Genomic DNA, 23,420 nt, shown 5'->3' with positions numbered 1-23,420 from the left:
ACACCAGCAACACTCTCACCGGTCAACTGGGCCCTGGCCTATCATGATTCGAATAGAAATACGATCGTCGGGGCTCCCTCTGGGCCTTTTCCCATAAATGAGCTCCCTCTGGGGCCTTTTCCCCTCCCGATATTCCCATTCTTCCGTTACCACAAAACCGTTACCACATATCCGTTACCACATATTCGCAATGATGGAAACACGATCGTCGGGCTCCCACTGGGACCATAACCCTCACGACGTTGCCAACATTAACGAATTAGTCACAATTATTTCACATCCTTCAACATTTTTCATTCACATCACTTTAGAAAAATCATGAATATCATTACGTTTTTCATTTTTGAAACCAAGCATGCAACATGTATTTTAAATGTCTTCTTAAAATCATAAAAATCCCTTAGACATTTAAAAATCATCATTTAATCATGAACAATTCATAAATATTTAAAAATAATCATATTTTCATAAAAATAGCATTCAGGGCACTGCCATGACCTTTACTAATTTCTAGGTGTAAAAAGATCGTTTTACCCCTGGACTCGACATTTTACGTTTTCGACTTTTTTCTTGATTTCATGACTCTACCATGTCCCAAATAATTATTTAAGCTTACGTGAATTTTTCCATAATTTTATTTTGCCTAAATGTTAGACTTTTTCCAATTATCTTTTCTTAATTATTTTGACGGTGTTTTAATCCCGAAAAATACCAAACTATAATATAAAATTCCCAAATTAAAAACTTAGACTTCTAATAATTATTTAAGCTTAACCCTAATATTTCATAATTTTATAAGGCTTAAACTAGGCGTTTCAATTAACTCGTTAATTAGCGTTTCGTGTGGCGATTAAATCCCGAATAAATCCAAAACTCATTATTTTGATCCCAAATTTTAAACATAGCATTTTTACTATTAATTCTACCCTTCCCAGTCATGAGCCACACCCGTGGACCCATGGCTCAATTTTTCCTTCTTTAATTTTCGTTTTTGACACACTAACGAACCTACCGGGCCATCTCCCAATTTACTCGAGCCACGCCCGAGCCACCTTGAGCCAAAACCTAGCCAACCCATCTAGGGACCCTACTGACCAAGCCCAGCCCGAAAAACAAGCCCCTAGCTCGCTCAAACTCCCTGGAACCGAGACCCAAAATTCTGCATGCTGTGTGTGTGTGTTCCTTGATGCAATAGGACTCCTAACCCAACTAGGACTCTCCCAGCCGAGCCAGCACCGAGCCCACACGACCCTAACCTTCCCTGGACCAAGCACAGACCTTGCCCAGACCAGCCATGCCACTTAAACTCACGCACAACCCACCTGAAGTACACAGAAGCTACACGCACTCATGTTATCACTCAGGCTACAAGACTCCCAGCCCCCTTAGGACTCCTCTAGCCCCTGAACCAGTGATCACCTTGGACCCTCACCCACCCTGGACCATGCCCAGACCCAGCCCAAGCCTAGCCCAGCCCCTTAACTCAAGCAGCGAACTTCTTGAATCAGGAACAAGCTGCGCGCCCCCCTCCTCGTATGCGGCTGCTGTCAATCATCGCGTGGAGGCTTCTACCCAGGCAACCACTGAGCCCAGCCCTTCCTAACCCTCACTGGACCATCCTTGGCCACCGTCCAGACCACCTAGCCCAGCCCCTACCAAGCCGCAGCCCCATGCAAACCAACAAGCCCCCTCAAGCACCACATGCACACAAGACTCCACAAACTCACGGCTCTTGCTCTAGCTTTTCCCCTTCGGTTCCAGCTTGATATCTCCTTATTATTTATCATGTTTTTTTGGCTATAAATCATTCTATATTAATACCCTATCCATGGCAGCCCCTTAAACAAAATAAAAACATGAATTTGGAACAAAACCCAAGCTTCAAAAATTCTATGATGAAAAAAACGAAAATAAATAACATGTCACTTGTTTTTTTCATGCAAAACACATTTAAACAAATACTATGGTGAGATGGATGAGTAAAAGGAGAATATGGCGTGCCTTTGCGTTATATACGCTCGAATATCCGTTGACGACGAAGAACGGGACGAGGAGACGAAGGCTATGAAGTTTCCCTTTGAATTTCTGAAAATTCCTTCTTCCATTGTGAGTGTGTGCCGTGTATGATGATGAAAGGAGGAGTTTCTGAATTTGAAAGAGGTGTGGCCGTGTGATCTAGATGCCAAGTGAAGGGTTTTTGCACTTTAAATAGATAATTAAAACACTAACCAATCTTAGGCCCATTAAGTATGTAGATTAGGCCCAATATTGCTTAATTAAAATATTAAAAATAATTTTGCTTAAATAAGTTTGTAAATTTATTAGCCGGGTTGCCAAAAAAATTCGTATTTTAGTTGAAAAACCAACACCGATAAAATTTACGTCTTGACGTATAAAACCACCTCCAAACTCCTTATTTTCAAAAATAATAAAAAGCATCAATCATATTTTAAATAATTAAAAACAATTATTTAATAAAAAAATTTGACATTTTTCAGCCCTCGGTCCCCGTTCCTCGATCGCAACTCGAATAACTTTTAGAAAATACTATTTTAATGCAACCATGTAGAAGATATATTTTAAACATGTCAAAATGCACAACAAAATTAATTCATGCAATTAAAACAATTAAATAAAATACAGGAGAATTTAATAATTCAAATGCATGTTGTTCGCGTGGACCTTCAAATTTTCGGGGCGTTACAATCTTCCTCCCTTAAATTGAATTTCGTCATCGAAATTTGCTTATCCTTAATAACCCAAAGTTTAGACTTAGTTCTAGGATCCCAAAAACCCACGTTTCCGCTGCGCTACTCTGATAAAACTTAAGTTCTAGAATGTCCTTACGTCTCCTTGATCCCAATTAAATTTTCCTTCTAAATCCTTATTTTCAACTTGCAACTTAAAAGACCCCAAATGACTTAGTGCTATTACTATTATACCTCGAATTTAAATTTTTGCTTGCAATTCCCAATATTAAAAGATGGATAATCCTGCTTATCGTGTATTACTTTCCTTATTTTATACCCAAAATATTCATCAACTTATCAAATTTCAATCTTAAAATCTCAAACACATCCGCTAACGCTTAGATTTTCAAGCTTAATATTGATTCATCCTTAAAAACTCATGATTACCATTTCTTATAACACTATATCCAAGATATCCCAAGGTTCAAAATATTCTTACGAGCCCAAATCATCGAAAATTCCTACCAATTAAACCATCAAATTATCGCTTATTACTAAACTAGTCCCCAAATTCCTTAGCAATTGCAAAAATAAATTCTTAATTTCCTCAAAATTATCTTAATTGATCCTTAATTTCGAAAATCCTACGATTAACCCATAAGCTCTTAACATTCTTAATTCTCCTCTACGGGTTTCCCATAACATAAATTTCGATAATTTAAACTTATTTACCCAAAATCATTTGCTATAACCTAATTTACCTTTCATCAAAACTTAAAATCCCAATTTATACATTTTCTTACTCTCAAATTCGTTGCAAATCCTTAAATCATCATTCCTTACGTCTAATTCCCAAAAATTAATTCAACTAGCAACCATGAATCATAAATATTTTCTTATAAAATCTACGTGTCCCAAAAGCGTTCATAATATTCACGATTAACTTATAGTCCAAAAAGTAGACATTAATAATAAAACCCAAAATCAACATCGTCCAATTCCACCACAAAGCCAACATGCGTTGAAATCAAATAATTTCTTAATTCATATCGTATCACGTATAAAAATTCTAATGCATATAAAACATATATTATCATGCAGCTAATAAACATGTGACGTAAACATATAATTTATGTACTTATGCAGGTAACATCTTAAAATCACATAAAGCATTTAAACTTACAAGTTGAGGCTTGACGACTGATCTTCCCGGCGCTGATGGTGGCACAACCCTTTACAGAACCATTGCTCTGATACCAACTGAAACGTCCTGCTCTTTTTATTGCTTTAAAAGTACTAGAAATTTTTTTTTTAAACCTCACTTAGCATCGGCCGAACCATAAAAAAATTTTTGACATCATTTTAAAAATAACCATCCACTGCTATTTAAAAATCCAAAGGAAAATATTTTAAAGCATAAAATCGTCAAACATTTTACCAAACCTAAAAAGTAATAATTTGAAAAAAATAGCCCATACTAAACCTCTCAAAAATCTCTCAAATGCATAAATAAATAATCTTAAAAATCTTTAACTTAAATCAGTAATCATTAAACGTAATGCGGAAAATGTAGCGCTGGTCCTCAAGTTGTGTGCGCCTTCAGTCCAGTCAAATCACTCATCAAGTCCTACCTCAATACCACCTGCATCCATCACACCTAGTGAGTCTAAAGACTCAACACACCATAATCTTTATAACGAGTAATACGTAATACAGTCAACATATAACGGTGAAAAATACTTGTACTTAAAATATCGTTTTCATGAAGATGCATAAACATAAACATTTTCGTAAACATTTTCATTATGCATAAAACTTTAAACATAAATATTTTCATGACATGCAAACATGAATTTCCTTTTCCTCAACATGACATGACATAAAACCTTAAACATAATCATGAACATTTTCTTTTTTTTATCCTTTTCTTTTGTTGAATTCAGATCGTTAATTGTGACTTTCCTGATCATGCTCATGAGGGTCGATGGATCCATCTACATAAAACCACAGTATTGGGCGGCGGGAGACACCAGCAACACTCTCACCGGTCAATTGGGCCCTGGCCTATCATGATTCGAATAGAAATACGATCGTCGGGGCTCCCTCTGGGCCTTTTCCCATAAATGAGCTCCCTCTGGGGCCTTTTCCCCTCCCGATATTCCCATTCTTCCGTTACCACAAAACGTTACCACATATCCGTTACCACATATTCGCAATGATGGAAACACGATCGTCGGGCTCCCACTGGGACCATAACCCTCACGACGTCGCCAACATTAACGAATTAGTCACAATTATTTCACATCCTTCAACATTTTTCATTCACATCACTTTAGAAAAATCATGAATATCATTACGTTTTTCATTTTTGAAACCAAGCATGCAACATGTATTTTAAATGTCTTCTTAAAATCATAAAAATCCCTTAGACATTTAAAAATCATCATTTAATCATGAACAATTCATAAATATTTAAAAATAATCATATTTTCATAAAAATAGCATTCAGGGCACTGCCATGACCTTTACTAATTTCTAGGTGTAAAAAGATCGTTTTACCCCTGGACTCGACATTTTACGTTTTCGACTTTTTTCTTGATTTCATGACTCTACCATGTCCCAAATAATTATTTAAGCTTACGTGAATTTTTCCATAATTTTATTTTGCCTAAATGTTAGACTTTTTCCAATTATCTTTTCTTAATTATTTTGACGGTGTTTTAATCCCGAAAAATACCAAACTATAATATAAAATTCCCAAATTAAAAACTTAGACTTCTAATAATTATTTAAGCTTAACCCTAATTTTTCATAATTTTATAAGGCTTAAACTAGGCGTTTCAATTAACTCGTTAATTAGCGTTTCGTGTGGCGATTAAATCCCGAATAAATCCAAAACTCATTATTTTGATCCCAAATTTTAAACATAGCATTTTTACTATTAATTCTACCATTCCCAGTCATGAGCCACACCCGTGGACCCATGGCTCAATTTTTCCTTCTTTAATTTTCGTTTTTGACACACTAACGAACCTACCGGGCCATCTCCCAATTTACTCGAGCCACGCCCGAGCCACCTTGAGCCAAAACCTAGCCAACCCATCTAGGGACCCTACTGACCAAGCCCAGCCCGAAAAACAAGCCCCTAGCTCGCTCAAACTCCCTGGAACCGAGACCCAAAATTCTGCATGCTGTGTGTGTGTGTTCCTTGATGCAATAGGACTCCTAACCCAACTAGGACTCTCCCAGCCGAGCCAGCACCGAGCCCACACGACCCTAACCTTCCCTGGACCAAGCACAGACCTTGCCCAGACCAGCCATGCCACTTAAACTCACGCACAACCCACCTGAAGTACACAGAAGCTACACGCACTCATGTTATCACTCACGCTACAAGACTCCCAGCCCCCTTAGGACTCCTCTAGCCCCTGAACCAGTGATCACCTTGGACCCTCACCCACCCTGGACCATGCCCAGACCCAGCCCAAGCCTAGCCCAGCCCCTTAACTCAAGCAGCGAACTCCTTGAATCAGGAACAAGCTGCGCGCCCCCCTCCTCGTATGCGGCTGCTATCAATCATCGCGTGGAGGCTTCTACCCAGGCAACCACTGAGCCCAGCCCTTCCTAACCCTCACTGGACCATCCTTGGCCACCGTCCAGACCACCTAGCCCAGCCCCTACCAAGCCGCAGCCCCATGCAAACCAACAAGCCCCCTCAAGCACCACATGCACACAAGACTCCACAAACTCACGGCTCTTGCTCTAGCTTTTCCCCTTCGGTTCCAGCTTGATATCTCCTTATTATTTATCATGTTTTTTTGGCTATAAATCATTCTATATTAATACCCTATCCATGGCAGCCCCTTAAACAAAATAAAAACATGAATTTGGAACAAAACCCAAGCTTCAAAAATTCTATGATGAAAAAAACGAAAATAAATAACATGTCACTTGTTTTTTTCATGCAAAACACATTTAAACAAATACTATAGTGAGATGGATGAGTAAAAGGAGAATATGGCGTGCCTTTGCGTTATATACGCTCAAATATCCGTTGACGACGAAGAACAGGACGAGGAGACGAAGGCTATGAAGTTTCCCTTTGAATTTCTGAAAATTCCTTCTTCCATTGTGAGTGTGTGCCGTGTATGTTGATGAAAGGAGGAGTTTCTGAATTTGAAAGAGGTGTGGCCGTGTGATCTAGATGCCAAGTGAAGGGTTTTTGCACTTTAAATAGATAATTAAAACACTAACCAATCTTAGGCCCATTAAGTATGTAGATTAGGCCCAATATTGCTTAATTAAAATATTAAAAATAATTTTGCTTAAATAAGTTTGTAAATTTATTAGCCGGGTTGCCAAAAAAATTCGTATTTTAGTTGAAAAACCAACACCGATAAAATTTACGTCCCGACGTATAAAACCACCTCCAAACTCTTTATTTTCAAAAATAATAAAAAGCATCAATCATATTTTAAATAATTAAAAACAATTATTTAATAAAAACATTTGACATTTTTCAGCCCTCGGTCCCCGTTCCTCGATCGCAACTCGAATAACCTTTAAAAAATACATTTTAATGCAATCATGTAGAAGATATATTTTAAACATGTCAAAATGCACAACAAAATTAATTCATGCAATTAAAACAATTAAATAAAATACAGGAGAATTTAATAATTCAAATGCATGTGGTTCGCGTGGACCTTTAAATTTTCGGAGCGTTACTCATCCTTAGCCCAAATGGAAGACAAGCCCATCAAGGGCCCATGTATTCTCCTATAAATACCATGTTTGAGTGTTCAGTTAATTCATTCACTATATTATTATCAGCAGCACTCTTATCTGCTCTCCACTTATATCCTCAGTCTCTGACTTGAGCGTCGGAGTGGCTACGCCAGGACACCCTCCTGGCCCCCTTCTAACGGTCTTATTCGTGATTTCAGGCTCGGGACCATTTTGAAATCTGTGTCTGGACTAGTGACACTCGCTGTAATCAGACCCTAAATTCCCCGTGAATATCACATAGGCTTGTAATATATATTAGGAAATTAAGCCGTAAATATTAAGGATGTATTTTCCGTTTTAGATAGGAATTTCGAATGATTTGATTTCGTTTTAATTAAGTAAATATTTTCTATATTGTTTTGCAATATTCCAGTCAGAATAACAAAAGTCCAATTCAAAATATTTAATTTGGTCAAAAAAAAAATTTATTTGACTAAAATGAATTCTAACGTTCGATTCAGCTAAAGACTAGCTTTCGCCATGGGTCAGCCGATTCATTGGACTTGTCGATACATATATATTTGCATGTGCATATATATATATATATTCACGAAGGGGAAGACAACAGCCGTCAACAGGAGAGGTAGGAAGAATCGAACCAGAAATGGCTGTCAGATCTCTGTGGCGCGCCAGTACGAAGCTGGTTCTGACGGCTGCGGTGGGAGGCGGCGCAGCCTTAGGGGCTGCGGCGATCGCAAGGTCCGAAGACCCCGCCTCTGCTTTCAAGCTCTCGACCGCCGTCCCTATGCGCCTCCTCCATGATGCCTTCACCGCAGCGGCCATCGCGTTCGGTATGTTTCAACTTCAAATTTATCCGCCAATCGCTAATTCAGTTTTCTTTTGGTTTTGTGTCGCGTTTAGCTTGCAGTCGCTGATTTCTTCGATTTATTCAAAGTGAAAACATGAATAAATTAGTAAATTAATGAAATCAAAATTTTGTAAGTACTACCTAGCAGTTGTATTGTTGTGTATATCTAAGTTTTACCGGGTGAACCTGATTCTTTCTACCTTTTCTCATCTGTCTCTGGTTGTTGTGGAGATTACTTTGTTAATATAGCAAATAATTGTCTTGATGAAATTTTTTTATGTATAAGAAACTAAATTAATTAATAAATATATGAGGATGAGGCATCTTGTAACCAATCTTTGGAATACGTAGATTGGTACCCAGTCTGAATTGAGTGCTTAGTTTCAATACAAATAAATTAGCATTTGTTGTCAGGCTACTATAGTTATCCATTCAATTAGTAATGAATAAAATGGAGATTCGTTTATAATTCATCGAGATGTACTGATGTAACCTGTTATTTGATGTTGTCTCATAATTTAGTTACGTATTCATGTATTACTCCAAAGGTCCGTCAATTCCCGTTGTTTTATTGTTCCCGAATAGTTTTTAGTATCACTAGCTTCTATATTTTTCTGAATTGTTTCTTCCTTTCGAACGTAACATCTGGACATATAAGTGTGATTTTTTGTGGCTACGCTGAATGCAACCGAATTCCTTCAAGATCTTACACTATACTGACATGGGTCTGTATGATAAAAAAAATGTGATTTTTATATTTATCACCCTCTTTGGAGGAATACAGATCCATTTCTATATTTATCACCCTCTTTATTTGATACAAGAATCATCTCCTGGTTTTGTTTGACATGATTCTTGTATCTGTGGTATAATTTTGTGATTGCTTTCACTCTCATCTGGAAGATACTCTATGATAATGCCCAGATTGCGAGAAGGCAATCCCTCTTGTATTTCTACTCTTTCCTGTGATGATATACTAGTGTTGGTTTTGTTTTTGCAAGCATGGAGTCAAGAATAATTTAAATGTTGCCTCTCTTGTGATGTCTGTTTTGTTCACAATTATACATTTCAAATTCCTAAATGTATTTGTCTCCAATTTATCATGTTTAATCCATTTAAATTATTTTGTATTGACTTGAACTATTGGAATTGAGATAAGATTTAATTTGAAAAGACAGTTTTGAGGATTTGAGTCAGAATAATTTTGTTGGAATTTCAATGATTTTTTTTATTGTCATTTATATCATTCATTATGTTGAATTGTTTATTTGGGTAGCAGAAGTCTTTCTCCTTGTACTCCTAATCATTTACTATTCAAATTTATTTATTTGTTAGGACGTGGTACATTTTTTGGGTTTTTCACGGTTGGTTTCACGAGTACTAATACAATATGAGGAGTGCCACTTATATGGACACAGTAGAATTTGTTGAACTGGAGTTCCTATATTTTCTGCCATTTGCAATACATTTTGGTATATAAATTAACATTCGCAGGGTTTCTAAAATTTCTAGTTTGTAATTTTGGTTTAGTTTGCAATTTCGTTGTTTACACACCTCTGCCCAGTACTCTTGAGTGCATATCTTGTATTTTAAGTTTCATTTGGTAAAAGGTTTTTTAAAGAAATGAATAATTTATATAGTAACAGGTTACACTTAAAAGACTACTGAACACGAGACGATGCACGATGGTCCCTAGGATGGCGAAAAAAACAACTGCAGCAGTTGATGGAAATTTTGAGAGAACTTGCCAATTTTTTGTGGCGGATGACTGAACTGCATTCCTTATTTGTCATTCCAGGAATTCGGTTCTCGACCATTGCAGCAACATCAAAAATATTCACCAAGAAAGCATGCATTGACCTCCTAAAAAACTGGAAATCCGTGCACCATTTCAAGGAAATACAGGCACTGATCTTCATCCATGGCCTCCACCCAAATACCAACATCCTGCACAAGCTCCTTTCTTTTTCCTCTGCCACAAATCTAGCCTACGCTGAAAAACTGTTTGCTCAAATAGAAATTCCGACTTTGTTTATCTATAATGTGATAATCAAGGCATGTGCTAAAGTTGTTAGTTGTAGTAAAGCCCTCCACTTGTTTGATGAATTGCGTGTACATGGATTGCTCCCCCGATAATTATACACACCCCTTCATTTTTAAAGTTCTTGGAGGGTCAAGGGTGGTTCTTGACGGAGAAAAAATTCACGGGATTGTGATGAAAACTGTGGATGTGTATGATTCGTACGTCTGTAATTCGGTTTTGGATATGCATGGCGAGTTGGGGTGTGGTGAGAGTTTAAGTAAAATGTTTCAAGAAATGCTTCATAGAGACTTGATTTTGTGGAATATTTCGATTTCTGGTTTTGTGAAGAGTAACAAGTTGGAAGAAGCTATTGGCGTTTATATGAAGATGAGACTAGATAGAATTGTGAAACATGACGAGGCTACGATTGTTAGTACATTGTCGGTTTGTACTTCCTTGAGGAGATTAGATCTTGGTCGTGAAATTCATGACTTTGTACGAGGATAAACTGAGCTTACAGTGATAATCGGAAATGCATTGTTGGATATGTATGCTAAGTGTGGGTGCTTGAATATGACCAGGGGAATGTTTGATACAATGTATGAAAACCATGTGCTTTGTTGGACTACTATGGTGTCAGCATATGTGAAATGTGGTCAATTGGATGAGGCGACGTCATTATTTGAAAGGGCTCCAGTGAGAGATCTTATTCTATGGACAACCATGATCAATTGGTATATACAGTTTAACAAGGTTGATGAGGCAATGGCTTTGTTCAGGAACATGCACATGGATAGAGTTAAGCCCGACTAGTACTAACAGGATGTGCTCAGTTAGGAGCCTTAGAACAGGCTGAATGGATCCATTCTTACATAGAAGAAACCAGAATAAAGATAGATGTTGTTGGTACCTCTCTTATAGAGATGTACACAAAATGCGGCATCTTAGATATGTCCTGAATAGTTTTTATCATATGAATCAGAAAGATACAGCATCATGGAATGCAGTAATTTGTGCATTTGCGATGAATGGAAGTACCAACATAGCATTACAATTATTTCCAGAGATGATTTGTACAGAGATTAAACCTGATATCACTTTTATTGGTGTTTTAAATGCTTGCAGTCATGGAGGGCTAGTTGAGTAAGGCCGAAGGTATTTTGACACTATCACTGAGCTCTATCGGATTGAACGGAAGTTGGAGCATTATGCTTGATAGACTTACTTGGTCGTGCTGGACTCTTAGAAGAAGCTGAGGAATTGATAAACAAAGTATCGATGAAAGATAATAAGCTCATTGTCCCATTTTATGGAGCTTTGCTTAGTGCTTGAAGGAACTATGAAAATGTTGATATAGGTGAATGCATTGCCCCACGGATTTTGGAGATCAAGTCCTATGATTCTAGTAACCGTACACTTCTAGCTCATATATACGTGAGATGATGCAATTAAAGTTAGAAGGAAAATGACAGCCACTGGACACAAGAAGATGCCCGGTTGCTAGTGCAATTGAAACTTTCGGAGATGTCCCCTAACAAGTGGTTGGAAATGAATATCCACCAAAAGATTTGACATTAAGGACTTGAGATCCCTCATGTGGTTGAGTGCAGTAAAGGTAATGTGTCTTAACTGTAGGAAATTTGATTGAAGCTGATTTCAGAAGTAAGATTGTCAGTTGATATGTCAGATGATAAGCCAAGTTATACATCCAATGAACAAAATTGGACTCATTTCTGTAGAGTATGATCAGATCATCTACCTCACATTGATCCAGGCAACTACCAACAATTAATTTGGAGACTCATTTACTTAAGAATAACTAGACAGGTTAGTTGTTTTGATTTGCAGAATTTTTCAGTTCATGGGGATTGGTATGCTTGGACATAGGTTGCACTAATTTCTCTCACAGCCTCCTGCACGAATCTCAAGTCATAATTTAGTGTCTTACCCTTTTGTTTGGTTGTTTGACATTTTACGTTCTTGTGCTCTTTAATCTATATTGATATTTGATATAGCCGTTTTGGCCATATGTTTGTTTCTATACTGCAAATTGTGCCTTTATTACATCATCCAAGATGCGTGATCCCTTCATCTGTCCATCATTTAAATGGATATCGGATCCTTTTCGAGTTTCTAGTCGCTCTTCAACTCTTTTTGGTATCGAGTCTCTCGACGAGTTCATTTCTTTCTGCACACACTGTTGTCCCTATCTTCTTCAAACTATGAACAAGCGGCCCACTATCAATAATTTGTTTTTATACAATTTACTGTGACGTCCGAAGAGGGCGGGGGGTTATCGCCTGTGCCATGAGGTTGCACAGACAATGAGTGGCTCCTGACAGGCTTCTAGGCGAATGGAACAATAATGAACATATCATACACCAGAATGAGAGGGATTCCAAAAACTGTTCAGGTATGTGAAACGACCTCGACTTTTTTTTCTTAATCGTAAATCATAAACTCGAAAATACTAACTAAATAAAATAACTTAACATAATCATGAATCATAATAATTTAACAATTTAAATATCAATTGCATAAAATGAATCCTAAATCATCAATTAACCAAAACTCCTAAATCGATCTTTAAGTAGATCAACTAACAATAAAATAAAGAATAAAAATATCTCTAATAAAATCATTAACATAAATCTTTAAATCATCAATCTATCTAGCTAGTGCGGAAACATAAAGGCCCTCGGGTGTGTACTGCTGCACTCGATCCACTCAATCGTCACCGCCTCCCATAGATCATCAAATCCTGCATCATACAAACCTAGTGAGTCTAAAGACTCAACACGTTCTAAACATAGATATCAAATAATACATATACAAGCACAAGCATTTAAAAATCATATTTTTACTTAAAATAGCTTTTGAACATAATTAAACCATTTAAAATAGTTTTAAACATAAATAAATCATTTTAAAAATAATTTAAAAATAGCTTTAGTCATCATCATAAATCAAATATCATAAAATCATTAAAATCGTAAAGCTTTCAATCATAAATCATTTTGGGTGAAGTTTGATCCTTGAAAGTGACTAGCTTTTATCCTCGGTCAACTGATCAGCCTTCAGCTCCACATGGTCTATGGGGGTGTGCACTAGGCTCTACCGTGGAAATACGATCGTTGGGTCCCTCTGGGGCTTTTTCCCATACACGGGGTCCCTCTGGGGCCTTGACCCGTAAACGGGGTCCCTCTGAGCCCTTGACCCGTATATGGGCGCTCCCTCTGGGGCCTTGGCCCGCACGTCATCCCCACAAAATTGTAAGTTCACCGTCCTCACATAAACGGATCCCCCACAGGTCATATATTATATGTCACAGTCAATTCATATCCCTCAATATATTTTTCCTTTTCTTTAAAAATCATAAAATAGCATAACTTTCCAAAAATAGCATTTTAAACAGTATATATTGCACAGCTTTATCATAAATCATAAAATAACATATTATCATCAAAATCATCATTTTAAATCATAAGATATCATTTTACAAGCATTATGATCCTTCGGGACGCTGCCAGGCGTTTACGTATTTTCCTAAGTGTAAAATTATCGTTTTACCCCTGGACGTAAAAAATCTCGATTTTATCTTTTTCTCACTTTTAATGACATGGGCATTGGACGTAAAAAATCTCGATTTTATCTTTTTCTCACTTTTAATGACATGAGCATATTCTAAATAATTATTTAAGCTTATATTTATAATTTTCCATAATTTTATAAGGCTTAAAACTAGGCTTTTCAATTAATTCTTTAATTAGTGTTTCGTGAGTCGATTAAATCCCGGATAAATCTAAAACCTATTATTTTGATCCCAAATTTTAAACATAGCATTTTTAATACCTAATCTACCCTTGTGAGTCATGAACCACACCCGTGGACCCATGGTTCCAATTTTAGTTCATTAAATTCGAAATTGACCTTTATGTGAACAACCCTAACCATCTTCCAAATTACTTGAGCCATGGTCGAGCCACTTCGAGCCAAACCCGAGCCAACCCAGCTAGGCACCCTCCTGACCAACCCTGACCCCTAGACCTAGCCCCTAACTCACGCCCAAGCCCAGCAACCGAGCACCAGATTTGCACATGCTGCTAACTCACGCTAATAGACTCCTAGTCAACCTAGGATACTTCCAGCCGAGCCACCACCGAGCCCACCTGACCTTAACCTACCCTGGACCACGCCCAGACCCAACCAAGCCCAGCCTAGACCTCTGAACCCAGCGCACAAGCCACCTGAAGGGAACAGCAGCCTGCGCGTCCTCCCTATAGCTACTGCTGCTTCTTTGCGTGGGGACGTCTCTACCCAGGCCACCACCGAGCCCAGCCCTTCCTAACCCTCACTGGACCATCACAAGGCATCGTCCAGACCACCCAGCCCAGCCCATAGACCAGTGCCGCGAGCCACCCGAAGTGAGACAGCAGCCGCGCGCTTGTGCTCTTCCTAGGCGCTGTGAGTTTCCTTCTTCGGCTAGGACTTCTTGCTCGAGCCACCCTTGAGTCCCAACCTTCATGACCTTCTTTGGACCACCCTGAGCCAACACCTAGACCATCTAGCCCAGCCTTCTCTCAAGCATCCCGCTGAAACCTCTCGGCCACCCTTGAAAATGCATGGGAAGAGTCCTTTCACGCAAGGACTCTTCTCCAGCCACTTAGCGCGAGTCTTAGCCCTACTAGGACCCTTCTTAGGACCTAACCACATCCCATATGAACCATCCTCAAGACCTGGTCGAGCCCCATCGCCCATGCACCCTAGCCGAGTCCCTTGAATCAAGCAAACCCATGAACTCTCGGCTACTCTCTTCCTTTGCCATCTCTCGTTCCAGCCTTTGTTTTCTATTGAAATACTTATATTTCATTCATATTTAATCATATATTTGTAGCTTAACCCTCGGGAATCGTAACATTACATCAACAAGCGTAAAATCGTAAAAACGTTGAAAATACGTATCATACAGCAAAATAAACGAACACCTATATTTTTTTCATGCATAATCAATTAAACACACATATTATGATTTGTATGATGTTTTTAAAAAGTTTAGAGAACGTGCCTTTGCGTTTATAACGCTCGAATATAGGATCTTTGGCGAGGGTGCGACGTAGGACGGCCGGACGACGAAGAACACAAGCTTTTTTTTCTTCTCCCAATATTTCGAAAATATTGAATTGTGTGAGGGTGAATTTCGGCTGATTGATGGTATGATTTGTGAGGTTTAAAAGACCTAGGTAGCATATTTATAATGTAATTAACAAGTTAAATGGGCTTTAGTTTTGGGCTTGCAAGCTTAAGGGTAATTGGCCCTTCTTTAAATCATTAAATTGAGCCCAATAACACTTAATTAATTAAAACATAAAAGTTTATAAAATAAGTTTCCATAAAATAATATTTTTGATCTTTTAAAACTCCTTGTTTGCCCAAAACCGGCTTCCCGGGAAAAATCGAGCTCGACTCGTAAAATAATTCGAACTCCAACATTTTTAGGAAAATTAAATCATTTTTAAATCATATTAGGAAGCCTTGCCATTAATTAAATAAAAATACATATTCTTGTATTGGTTGTCCCCGTTCTCCTTTTCCCTGCCTATTATCGAATATTCGGGTAAAATCCTTAATTTCATGTAATCATGTTATATTATCATTTAATCATGCAATCATACATTTAATCATATAATAAATTTTATTCTAGCATTTAAAATCAATTAAATAAAACAATTAAGCAATTAAAATAATTTGCATCCATGTGGTTTACGTAGGTTGGTTTTTCGGACGTTACAGTATGAAACTGTGCAGTTGAGAAGTGGATAAAAGATTTGATAAGTACTACTCATATCAAGAAGGTATATCTTCCTTTCGGGAGATCATCACGTAAAAACTTCAAAGTTAAGCGTACTTGACTTGAGACAATTCTAGGATGGGTGACCCTGTGAGAAGTTTCTTAGGGTGCCTGTGTTAGATAACATAAACATGCTAGAAATACACGTCTTGGTACAGTGGGACAGTCGTCGAATTTGGGACGTTACATTTACCACCTTAATGACTGAGATTATGTAGATTGCTAGTTTTGTTTCTTGAAATTAGTTTGGTATGCTCTTGGTTAATTTATATAATTTCCATGACAATTATTTTATTACTTGTCTCTTATGTTTCCTTCTTCAATCATGCACATCTACACCGACTGTTATAGTTTCATATGATAACTTGAGGCAGTGTCGCAATAGATGTAAATATTCATCACATCTCCTGAGTGAAGGGATTTTCTTGGTCCTTTTCATTTTTATGATTTAGTATATCACTTGATATATGGAGATGAAATCATCGGCTCAAGTAAGATACAAATCTGTGCGATCTTTTCAGCTCATATGCACTTGAGCCAAAATATAATTGTTTCTAAATCTTCTACCCAGGATGCAATCTTTAATTTATTTTATGATGCCTACTGCATACACACATGTTTGTACAAATATATTGAACTGTCAATGGCTCAATGCCCTGGGTTCTACATCATTTAAGCTTTTATTTTTAATTTTTTATTTATTTTTCTTGCTGGATTAATCTTTTTGAATGCATGTAATTTACCTTGAACATTCCTTGATATGAAGGGAATCCAAATAATTGCGTATGACCTCAAACTTGAAATATATTCCAGAGTCTAACAAACTGAGCGTCACTTTGAATTTTTTGTATGAGCTTGACTCGGTGAATTTCTAACAATGATTGGCCATTCCTTTTTTTTTTGGAAAATGATTGACCATTCCAGACTTCTTTACAACAACAATTGTTTATGACTTTACACCAATAAATCGACAAATATTTCTTGGGAAGTATTTGTAACATTATGTTGGAGATTCTTATGGCTTGTAACTTTCTGTCAGATTATGAGTATTCTCTCTGGGGATTGGCAGAGGATAGCATTGAAAGGACAAAAACTAAACGGGAAGTTCATGCCAGGAGCGCACTGAAACTTCAAGAACTTTGCTTTAGAAATGGAGGAATATATATCAAGTTAGGTCAACACATCAGTCAGTTGGTATGCTCTTCTCATGCTGTCATTTCAATGCTATGCTGTAACTCCAAAACTTGACCGAAATGTCTTCTTCAGGAATACTTGGTACCGGATGAATATGTCCAGATAATGAGACAATCAATGTTGAATAGATGTCCAGTTTCATCTTATGACCAAGTGTGTGATGTTATCAAGAAAGAGCTTGGAGGGATGCCTGATGAAGTAAGTTGTCATTCATTCCAATAAAGCTTGAAATTTATATGATTTTTCTAGCTCAACGAGAGCTTAAATTGATTGTAGGTGTATCAGTGTATTTCTCCATTGTTAGTTTATTAAGTTATTTAAAAATCCAGGCATGGTTTATCAATTAAGTTATTTAAAAGTCCAGGCTGGTTTATCATGTTTTGTTACCGGCAGATTTTTGATGAATTTGATCAAGTACCCATAGCAAGTGCTTCTTTAGCACAGGTTCATGTTGCCCGAACTCATGACGGTCATAAAGTTGCTGTGAAGGTAACAAAAATCTCCACCATCATACTTATTTAGGCTTGATATAAAAATTATCTGATTTTCGTTAATGTTATTTGCTTCAGGTTCAGCACACTCACATGCTAGACACAGCTGCTGTAGATTATGCAACCGTGGAGTTAATTGTGAATACATTGCATTGGCTTTTTCCTTCTTTTGATTATAGGTTTGACATAATTTTAAGCAACCAATTTCTTGAGTGTCTATGCATTTAGAAAACTGATGATTCTTGAGTTGCTAATAGAATTTAATCTATACTGATTGTTGCACAAGCATAATACGCATAACTGAAAGCCTCTCCCTCCTGTATATACATTTTTTTCTCACCCAAAATCGAACCTTTCCTCGGTGCAGATGGTTGACTCATGAAATGCGAGAAAGTTTACCAAAGGTTTGTCTGTTAAGATTTATTGTTGTCTCAGTCAGTGATCATATTACCTTGCACTTTTTGCCTCAATCATGTTCTCAATACTGTCAGTGATTCGCAGCTTTTTTGTTATGTTAGTTCCTCTAGTTGTACATTTATTTCTTCTGCCTTATGTTCTCTACCTCTTCTTTATCTGGGGTCAATGCATCCCTGTTGTTGTCTTGCCTTCTACTCTGATTTTCATTATCTGAAGGTCCCCTACTTTCAAGTCTTTCATTATCCAGGAAAAATGTTATGACAAATTGCCATAGTTTTCTTGGGTTTTTCCCTGAAGTTGTGTATCTTGAACTACTATCCAAATTTTTTAAGTTTTTACCTTTTATTATAACACTGGTTAAATGAACTTTTTTTTTTTTTTTTCAGGAGTTAGATTTCTTGATCGAGGCCAAGAACAGTGAAAAATGTATGGATAACTTTAGGAGGTTTTCTCCACATATATCTGAATATGTTTATGCTCCCAAAGTATTTTGGAACTTGAGTACCTCCAAGTTGTTGGTAATGGAATTCATTGATGGAGCTCAAGTAAATGATATTACGACCATTCAGAAGCTAGGAATTGGTCCAAGTGATGTATCAAAATTGGTAAGTTACTGTGCTTCCCTGTAGGATGTGACTAAACAATGGTGTGATCTGAAAATTGCTTAAAAAATTCTCTTTTAATTTACACATTCCTAAACAATCGTGGCTTGGCTTTTGGTTCATATTTTACCTTCATCTAGGGTAATATCATCAATACTATGTCATCAGTGTTAACAAACTCCATTTTTCATGACTAATTAATTAGTGGATAGGACTATTCTATGTCCCGTCTAGTTGAGTGCTTGGAAAGATTTTTTATTTTACTGCCTTGAATGTGCTTGATTTTAAATTTGATCAACTCTTGTTTTCTTCAATGCAGTTAAGTCGTGCTTTTGCTGAAATGATGTTTAAACATGGTTTTGTGCACTGTGATCCTCATGCTGCTAATGTGTTAGTTCGCCCCTTGCCTTCTGGAAATAGGAGCATTTTTGGTGAGGCATCATGTGGATAAAATTTAATCTGTCTAAATTATTAATGCTTTCTCATTCTCTTGTGATTTAACTCTCGAGTAAGAATTTTCCTGTTCCATTTCAATAACACTGATAAACAGAAGGGCCAAATTGGTTCTTACATTAATCCGTTTTTTTTAAGTTCCGTTGGATTTTACATTTTTACTTGTTGCAATTATCTCTTGCAGCTATTTTTAGCTTTCCCGTTCCTTGCAAGTATCACACTGTCAAATTTTAATTTAACTTTGTTGTTTTTGACTTTAAAGCTTGTTTCCCTTGCTCAGGAAAGAAAAAACCACAGTTGGTATTGCTGGACCACGGTTTATACAAGGATCTTGACTTCTCGACAAGAATTAACTATGCTTCCCTTTGGAAGGTGCATGGTCTGGAAAGCTTGTGTTTCCACTGATCATGTTTCTTGCTGTAAATTTTTGTTCGTGACACAATACTTTGTTATATATTGCAGGGTTTAGTATTTTCTGATGCTAAGACAATTAAAGAAAATAGTGCAAAGTTAGGTGCTGGGGAGGACCTTTATGCATTATTTGCTGGAATTCTTACCCTGAAACCATGGGATAAAGTTGTTGACCCTGCTGTGGATCATCTAGTTGTCCAAGGAACTGAAAGTGATAATTCAGAACTTCAGGTGACCTCATGCTGCTATGACGATTATTCATGATTAGATTTTTTAAAGAAGTTTTTAGCATCTGCATTTCTTTTTCTTGGATTTTGTCGTCGGTGTGTGAACTACATATATTTCTCCATAGCAGAAAATATGGTCGTAAGATTTCCCAGACTGTTCTATTTTTTATTTTCTTTCAAACAGATTCTCGAAAGAGACATAGTGTCTTTTTATATTATTTCGGTTAAAGTGCATTTTTTAAGTTTTTAAAAGTGTAGTTAGTGGGATAAAGGCTTTTGTGTTGTCGTATCAAAGTGAATTTTTGCTGTATGTTTAACTTTTGTGATGCGATTTATTTTCAGCTCTTGCTGTTCTTTTCTGCTTTATGATGGTTCTTTATTTCTTATCCCCTTTTATCCAGATGTATGCTTCACAATACTTTCCTCAAATAACTGAGCTGCTCAGGAGACTCCCTCGAGTGATTCTTTTAATGCTAAAAACAAATGATTGCTTGCGAGCGGTAAATAGATCCCTGGTATGATCTCTTAAACGAGTCTTTACGTTTTTGTACTCTTGCCTTTCAACTTGTGTTGGATTGTTTAATCATTTTTTAAAATTTATTTTAAGAATCAATTCATATCCATGAAATAAGAGATGAAACACCATTTAACAAGGAAATTTGAATTGTCATGCAGAAACCTTTTAATGATATATGACAAGGGTCTGATGGCTTGGTTATTTTAACTTATATGGACGGAATCTATCTGTATGCTTTTCTAGTACTTCGTAGACTTTTTTATGTGACTGAATTTATGAAGAGTTTCTAGTTTATCAATTTTGAATTAAAATTTCATCAATTTCAGTACTAGAATGTTCAAAAACATCAATATCAATCTAAAGTGTGAGAATATCTATATATTATTTTACTGTGAGCTAGCTTGAAGCGTATAGCTTTCTTACATTATTTTGTAAATAAGTTTCGTTCTTTACCACTCAAGGGAGATATTTTGCAATAAAGCAAAGATAATAGCTAATAACTCTTCATGCTCGATACTTGCAAAAAGTAACCTGTATGTTTCTTAAACAGATGCAAGGCTCGTCGCTTGAAACATTCTTGATTGTTGGAAGAATCTCTTCTGAGGCAGTTATCGAGTCACGATTGCTGCAAAACAGGTCATTTCTTGCTCGGGTTAATGTGTGGTTTGAAATGTGTCTATTAGATGCTCGGCTGTTCGCAATGCAGATTGCTTTGTGGTTATTGAAACTTCAAAAAGCTCTGACATATTGAAACCATATCAGACAAGGTATCACACAGAAAGCAAAACGATGTTTGTAAAAATAGATTGTGTTGCTTCATAATCCGGCATTCTTGATTCATATGTAGAGCCAACATAGATTCAGATATCATTACTTTTGGGGTTGTTTTTTCCCGTTACGTACACCCAAAACTAGGCATCTTGAGACGAAATTTGTCAACTTTGGACAAACAACATTCATTTACATCTGTTTATAACAAGAAAAGGGTACAATGTTCTTACCTTTCAGATATTGATTTCCACGAGAAAAGTAGATTACAATTGATTCCTTTATTTCGAATGAAATAGTTTGCATTTTGATCTCTAGAATTTTATCTGAGTTTTTTTTCACTATTTCCATCAAAAAGTGATTTATCTTTATTGGCATAAATGTATTTTATTATCACAAATAGTATGTCATAAAATATTAACGGTGCGTTTGGCAGGGATGATTAGGTGGGTTTATTTTTTTTAACCCACCTAATCACCTATTTGGTAGGGGTAATTATTTAACCAAGTCTATCTTTCATATGAATGATTAGGCTATATTAGGTGTGATAAAATAATCACTCATCACCTCCTAGGATTATTTATTCATTCTTAATTCATCCTATTTTTTCAATTTTACATTTCTCCTAAATTCAAACTTACCATCACTTCCCTACACCGACCGCCGGCCGCCGCCTCTCGCCGACTGTCGCCGACCTCCGTCGCCGCCGTCGCCGACCACCCCCTCCTCCTGTCGGTCGATAGCCGGACCGCCGTCGTCGTCGCCGCCGCTTCCGACCGGCCAACCATCGCCGACCACCGTCGCCGCCGACCACCGCAACAAAACTGGAAGGGTAATTTTGTCAATTCATCAAAAGATTATTATTTATCCAATTCTTAAAAATCATACCAAGCATAATATTATTTTATCCTTATATATTTCAATTATTTTTTTTATCATTTTTCTTTTAATCATTACATTTTTTTATCCTCCAATCAAACTAGCCAAAATAGTTACTGTGTTACTGATCGTATGACGAGATAAGTGCTATAATTTGATTCGAAACATAATACGAAATCAATTCTCTCACCACCCTTCAAATAGATTAGGAATGCATTGAAAAAATTGATTATACAATAAAAAATTGATTTTATCCTTATTCAACAAGTGTTCACAAAATTTATGTGAGACGGTCTCACGGATTAATATTATGAAATGAATATTGTATTTGGGTCAGTCATTATTTTTTATTATTAATATAGGCATGGTTGACCTATCTCTCAAATAAAAAACCACGAGACTGTCTCACCAGATATCTATTCATGATTGTTTTAATAATAAAAATTTGTTGGAGATATCTAATGTATTTCAGGAATATGTCAGTAAACAAACAAAAGAAATACTTCTAAATATAAATATTTAACTATATATTTAGAAAAAGAATTGAGAGATGGAGATAATTTAGATTTTATACTATTAATAAAGAAAAAGTCTCCAATACTATCTTTGTGATCTTTTTTACGTAATTTCAAAATTGCCTCCCACATACTTGGTAATGATGTATACAATTTTGTTCTTGACGATCCATTAGAAAAATTCATGGATAGTTTTTTCAGTCTTTTTCCTCTGTTGTTGTCATATTTAATTTTTTGCTTTATAATTTATATTTTATTTATTGAACTTTCATTTATTTATACTCTTATTTAGTGTAACAAAGTATGCTTAAATTTTGGCTTCATGTTGGTTAATCTTAAAGGTTTTGATGATTCCTCAAACTGAAATAAAGTTTCTAATAAAATGACAAAGCACAAAATTCAGCACATATAACTAGACTCAAGCATGTCTTCATTTTTCTAGGGTCGCTGAATTGGTATTTTGTAACTTTGTTGAACTTCATAAAAAGTTCAGACCCCATCAGATCTCATATATCAACTAGTTCTCAAACTTCGATCATCATTCATCATTTATTCTTAAATGATCAAATACATCTTAGCAAATCTGATTGATCAGAGAATATTTAAAGAAAGAGACAAGCTTTAAATGGTGGTTAAATGTCAGCGTACCTGAACATTTATTGTTATGTATATTCTAAGAAAAAGACAAAGACACATGCCATCTTCTGCCATTTTTGGCCAAGACTAACGTACATTCAAATTTGAACATTAGAATTCATGTATAAAAGGATGATTCATGACTCGAGAAAA

General features: G+C 36.5%; 1 protein-coding gene across 3 annotated transcripts; it reads left to right on the top strand.

Moving 5' to 3' along the window:
- The first annotated feature begins 8,008 nt into the window (after window positions 1-8,008).
- Window positions 8,009-21,507, top strand: LOC142549183 (putative ABC1 protein At2g40090). Of its 3 annotated transcripts, XM_075658014.1 has the most exons (13): window positions 8,155-8,269; window positions 10,085-12,136; window positions 17,197-17,351; window positions 17,424-17,549; window positions 17,745-17,840; window positions 17,921-18,021; window positions 18,210-18,246; window positions 18,646-18,864; window positions 19,181-19,292; window positions 19,595-19,686; window positions 19,777-19,956; window positions 20,354-20,467; window positions 21,020-21,507. In XM_075658014.1, the coding sequence occupies exons 4-13, from the start codon at window positions 17,457-17,459 to the stop codon at window positions 21,218-21,220; spliced, it is 1,245 nt and encodes a 414-aa protein (XP_075514129.1). In that variant the 5' UTR covers window positions 8,155-8,269; window positions 10,085-12,136; window positions 17,197-17,351; window positions 17,424-17,456; the 3' UTR covers window positions 21,221-21,507. The 3 variants fall into 3 exon arrangements, with proteins under 3 accessions (XP_075514128.1, XP_075514126.1, XP_075514129.1); XM_075658013.1 differs by lacking the exon at window positions 10,085-12,136 and having other exon boundaries at window positions 8,009-8,269; window positions 17,454-17,549; XM_075658011.1 differs by lacking the exon at window positions 10,085-12,136 and having other exon boundaries at window positions 8,009-8,269; window positions 21,020-21,506.
- The last annotated feature ends 1,913 nt before the right edge of the window (window positions 21,508-23,420 follow it).

Source organism: Primulina tabacum, chromosome 6 (assembly GCF_025594145.1).
Source record: "Primulina tabacum isolate GXHZ01 chromosome 6, ASM2559414v2, whole genome shotgun sequence".
NCBI classification, from domain to species: domain Eukaryota; kingdom Viridiplantae; phylum Streptophyta; class Magnoliopsida; order Lamiales; family Gesneriaceae; genus Primulina; species Primulina tabacum.
This window is presented reverse-complemented; position numbering and strand designations above follow the sequence as displayed.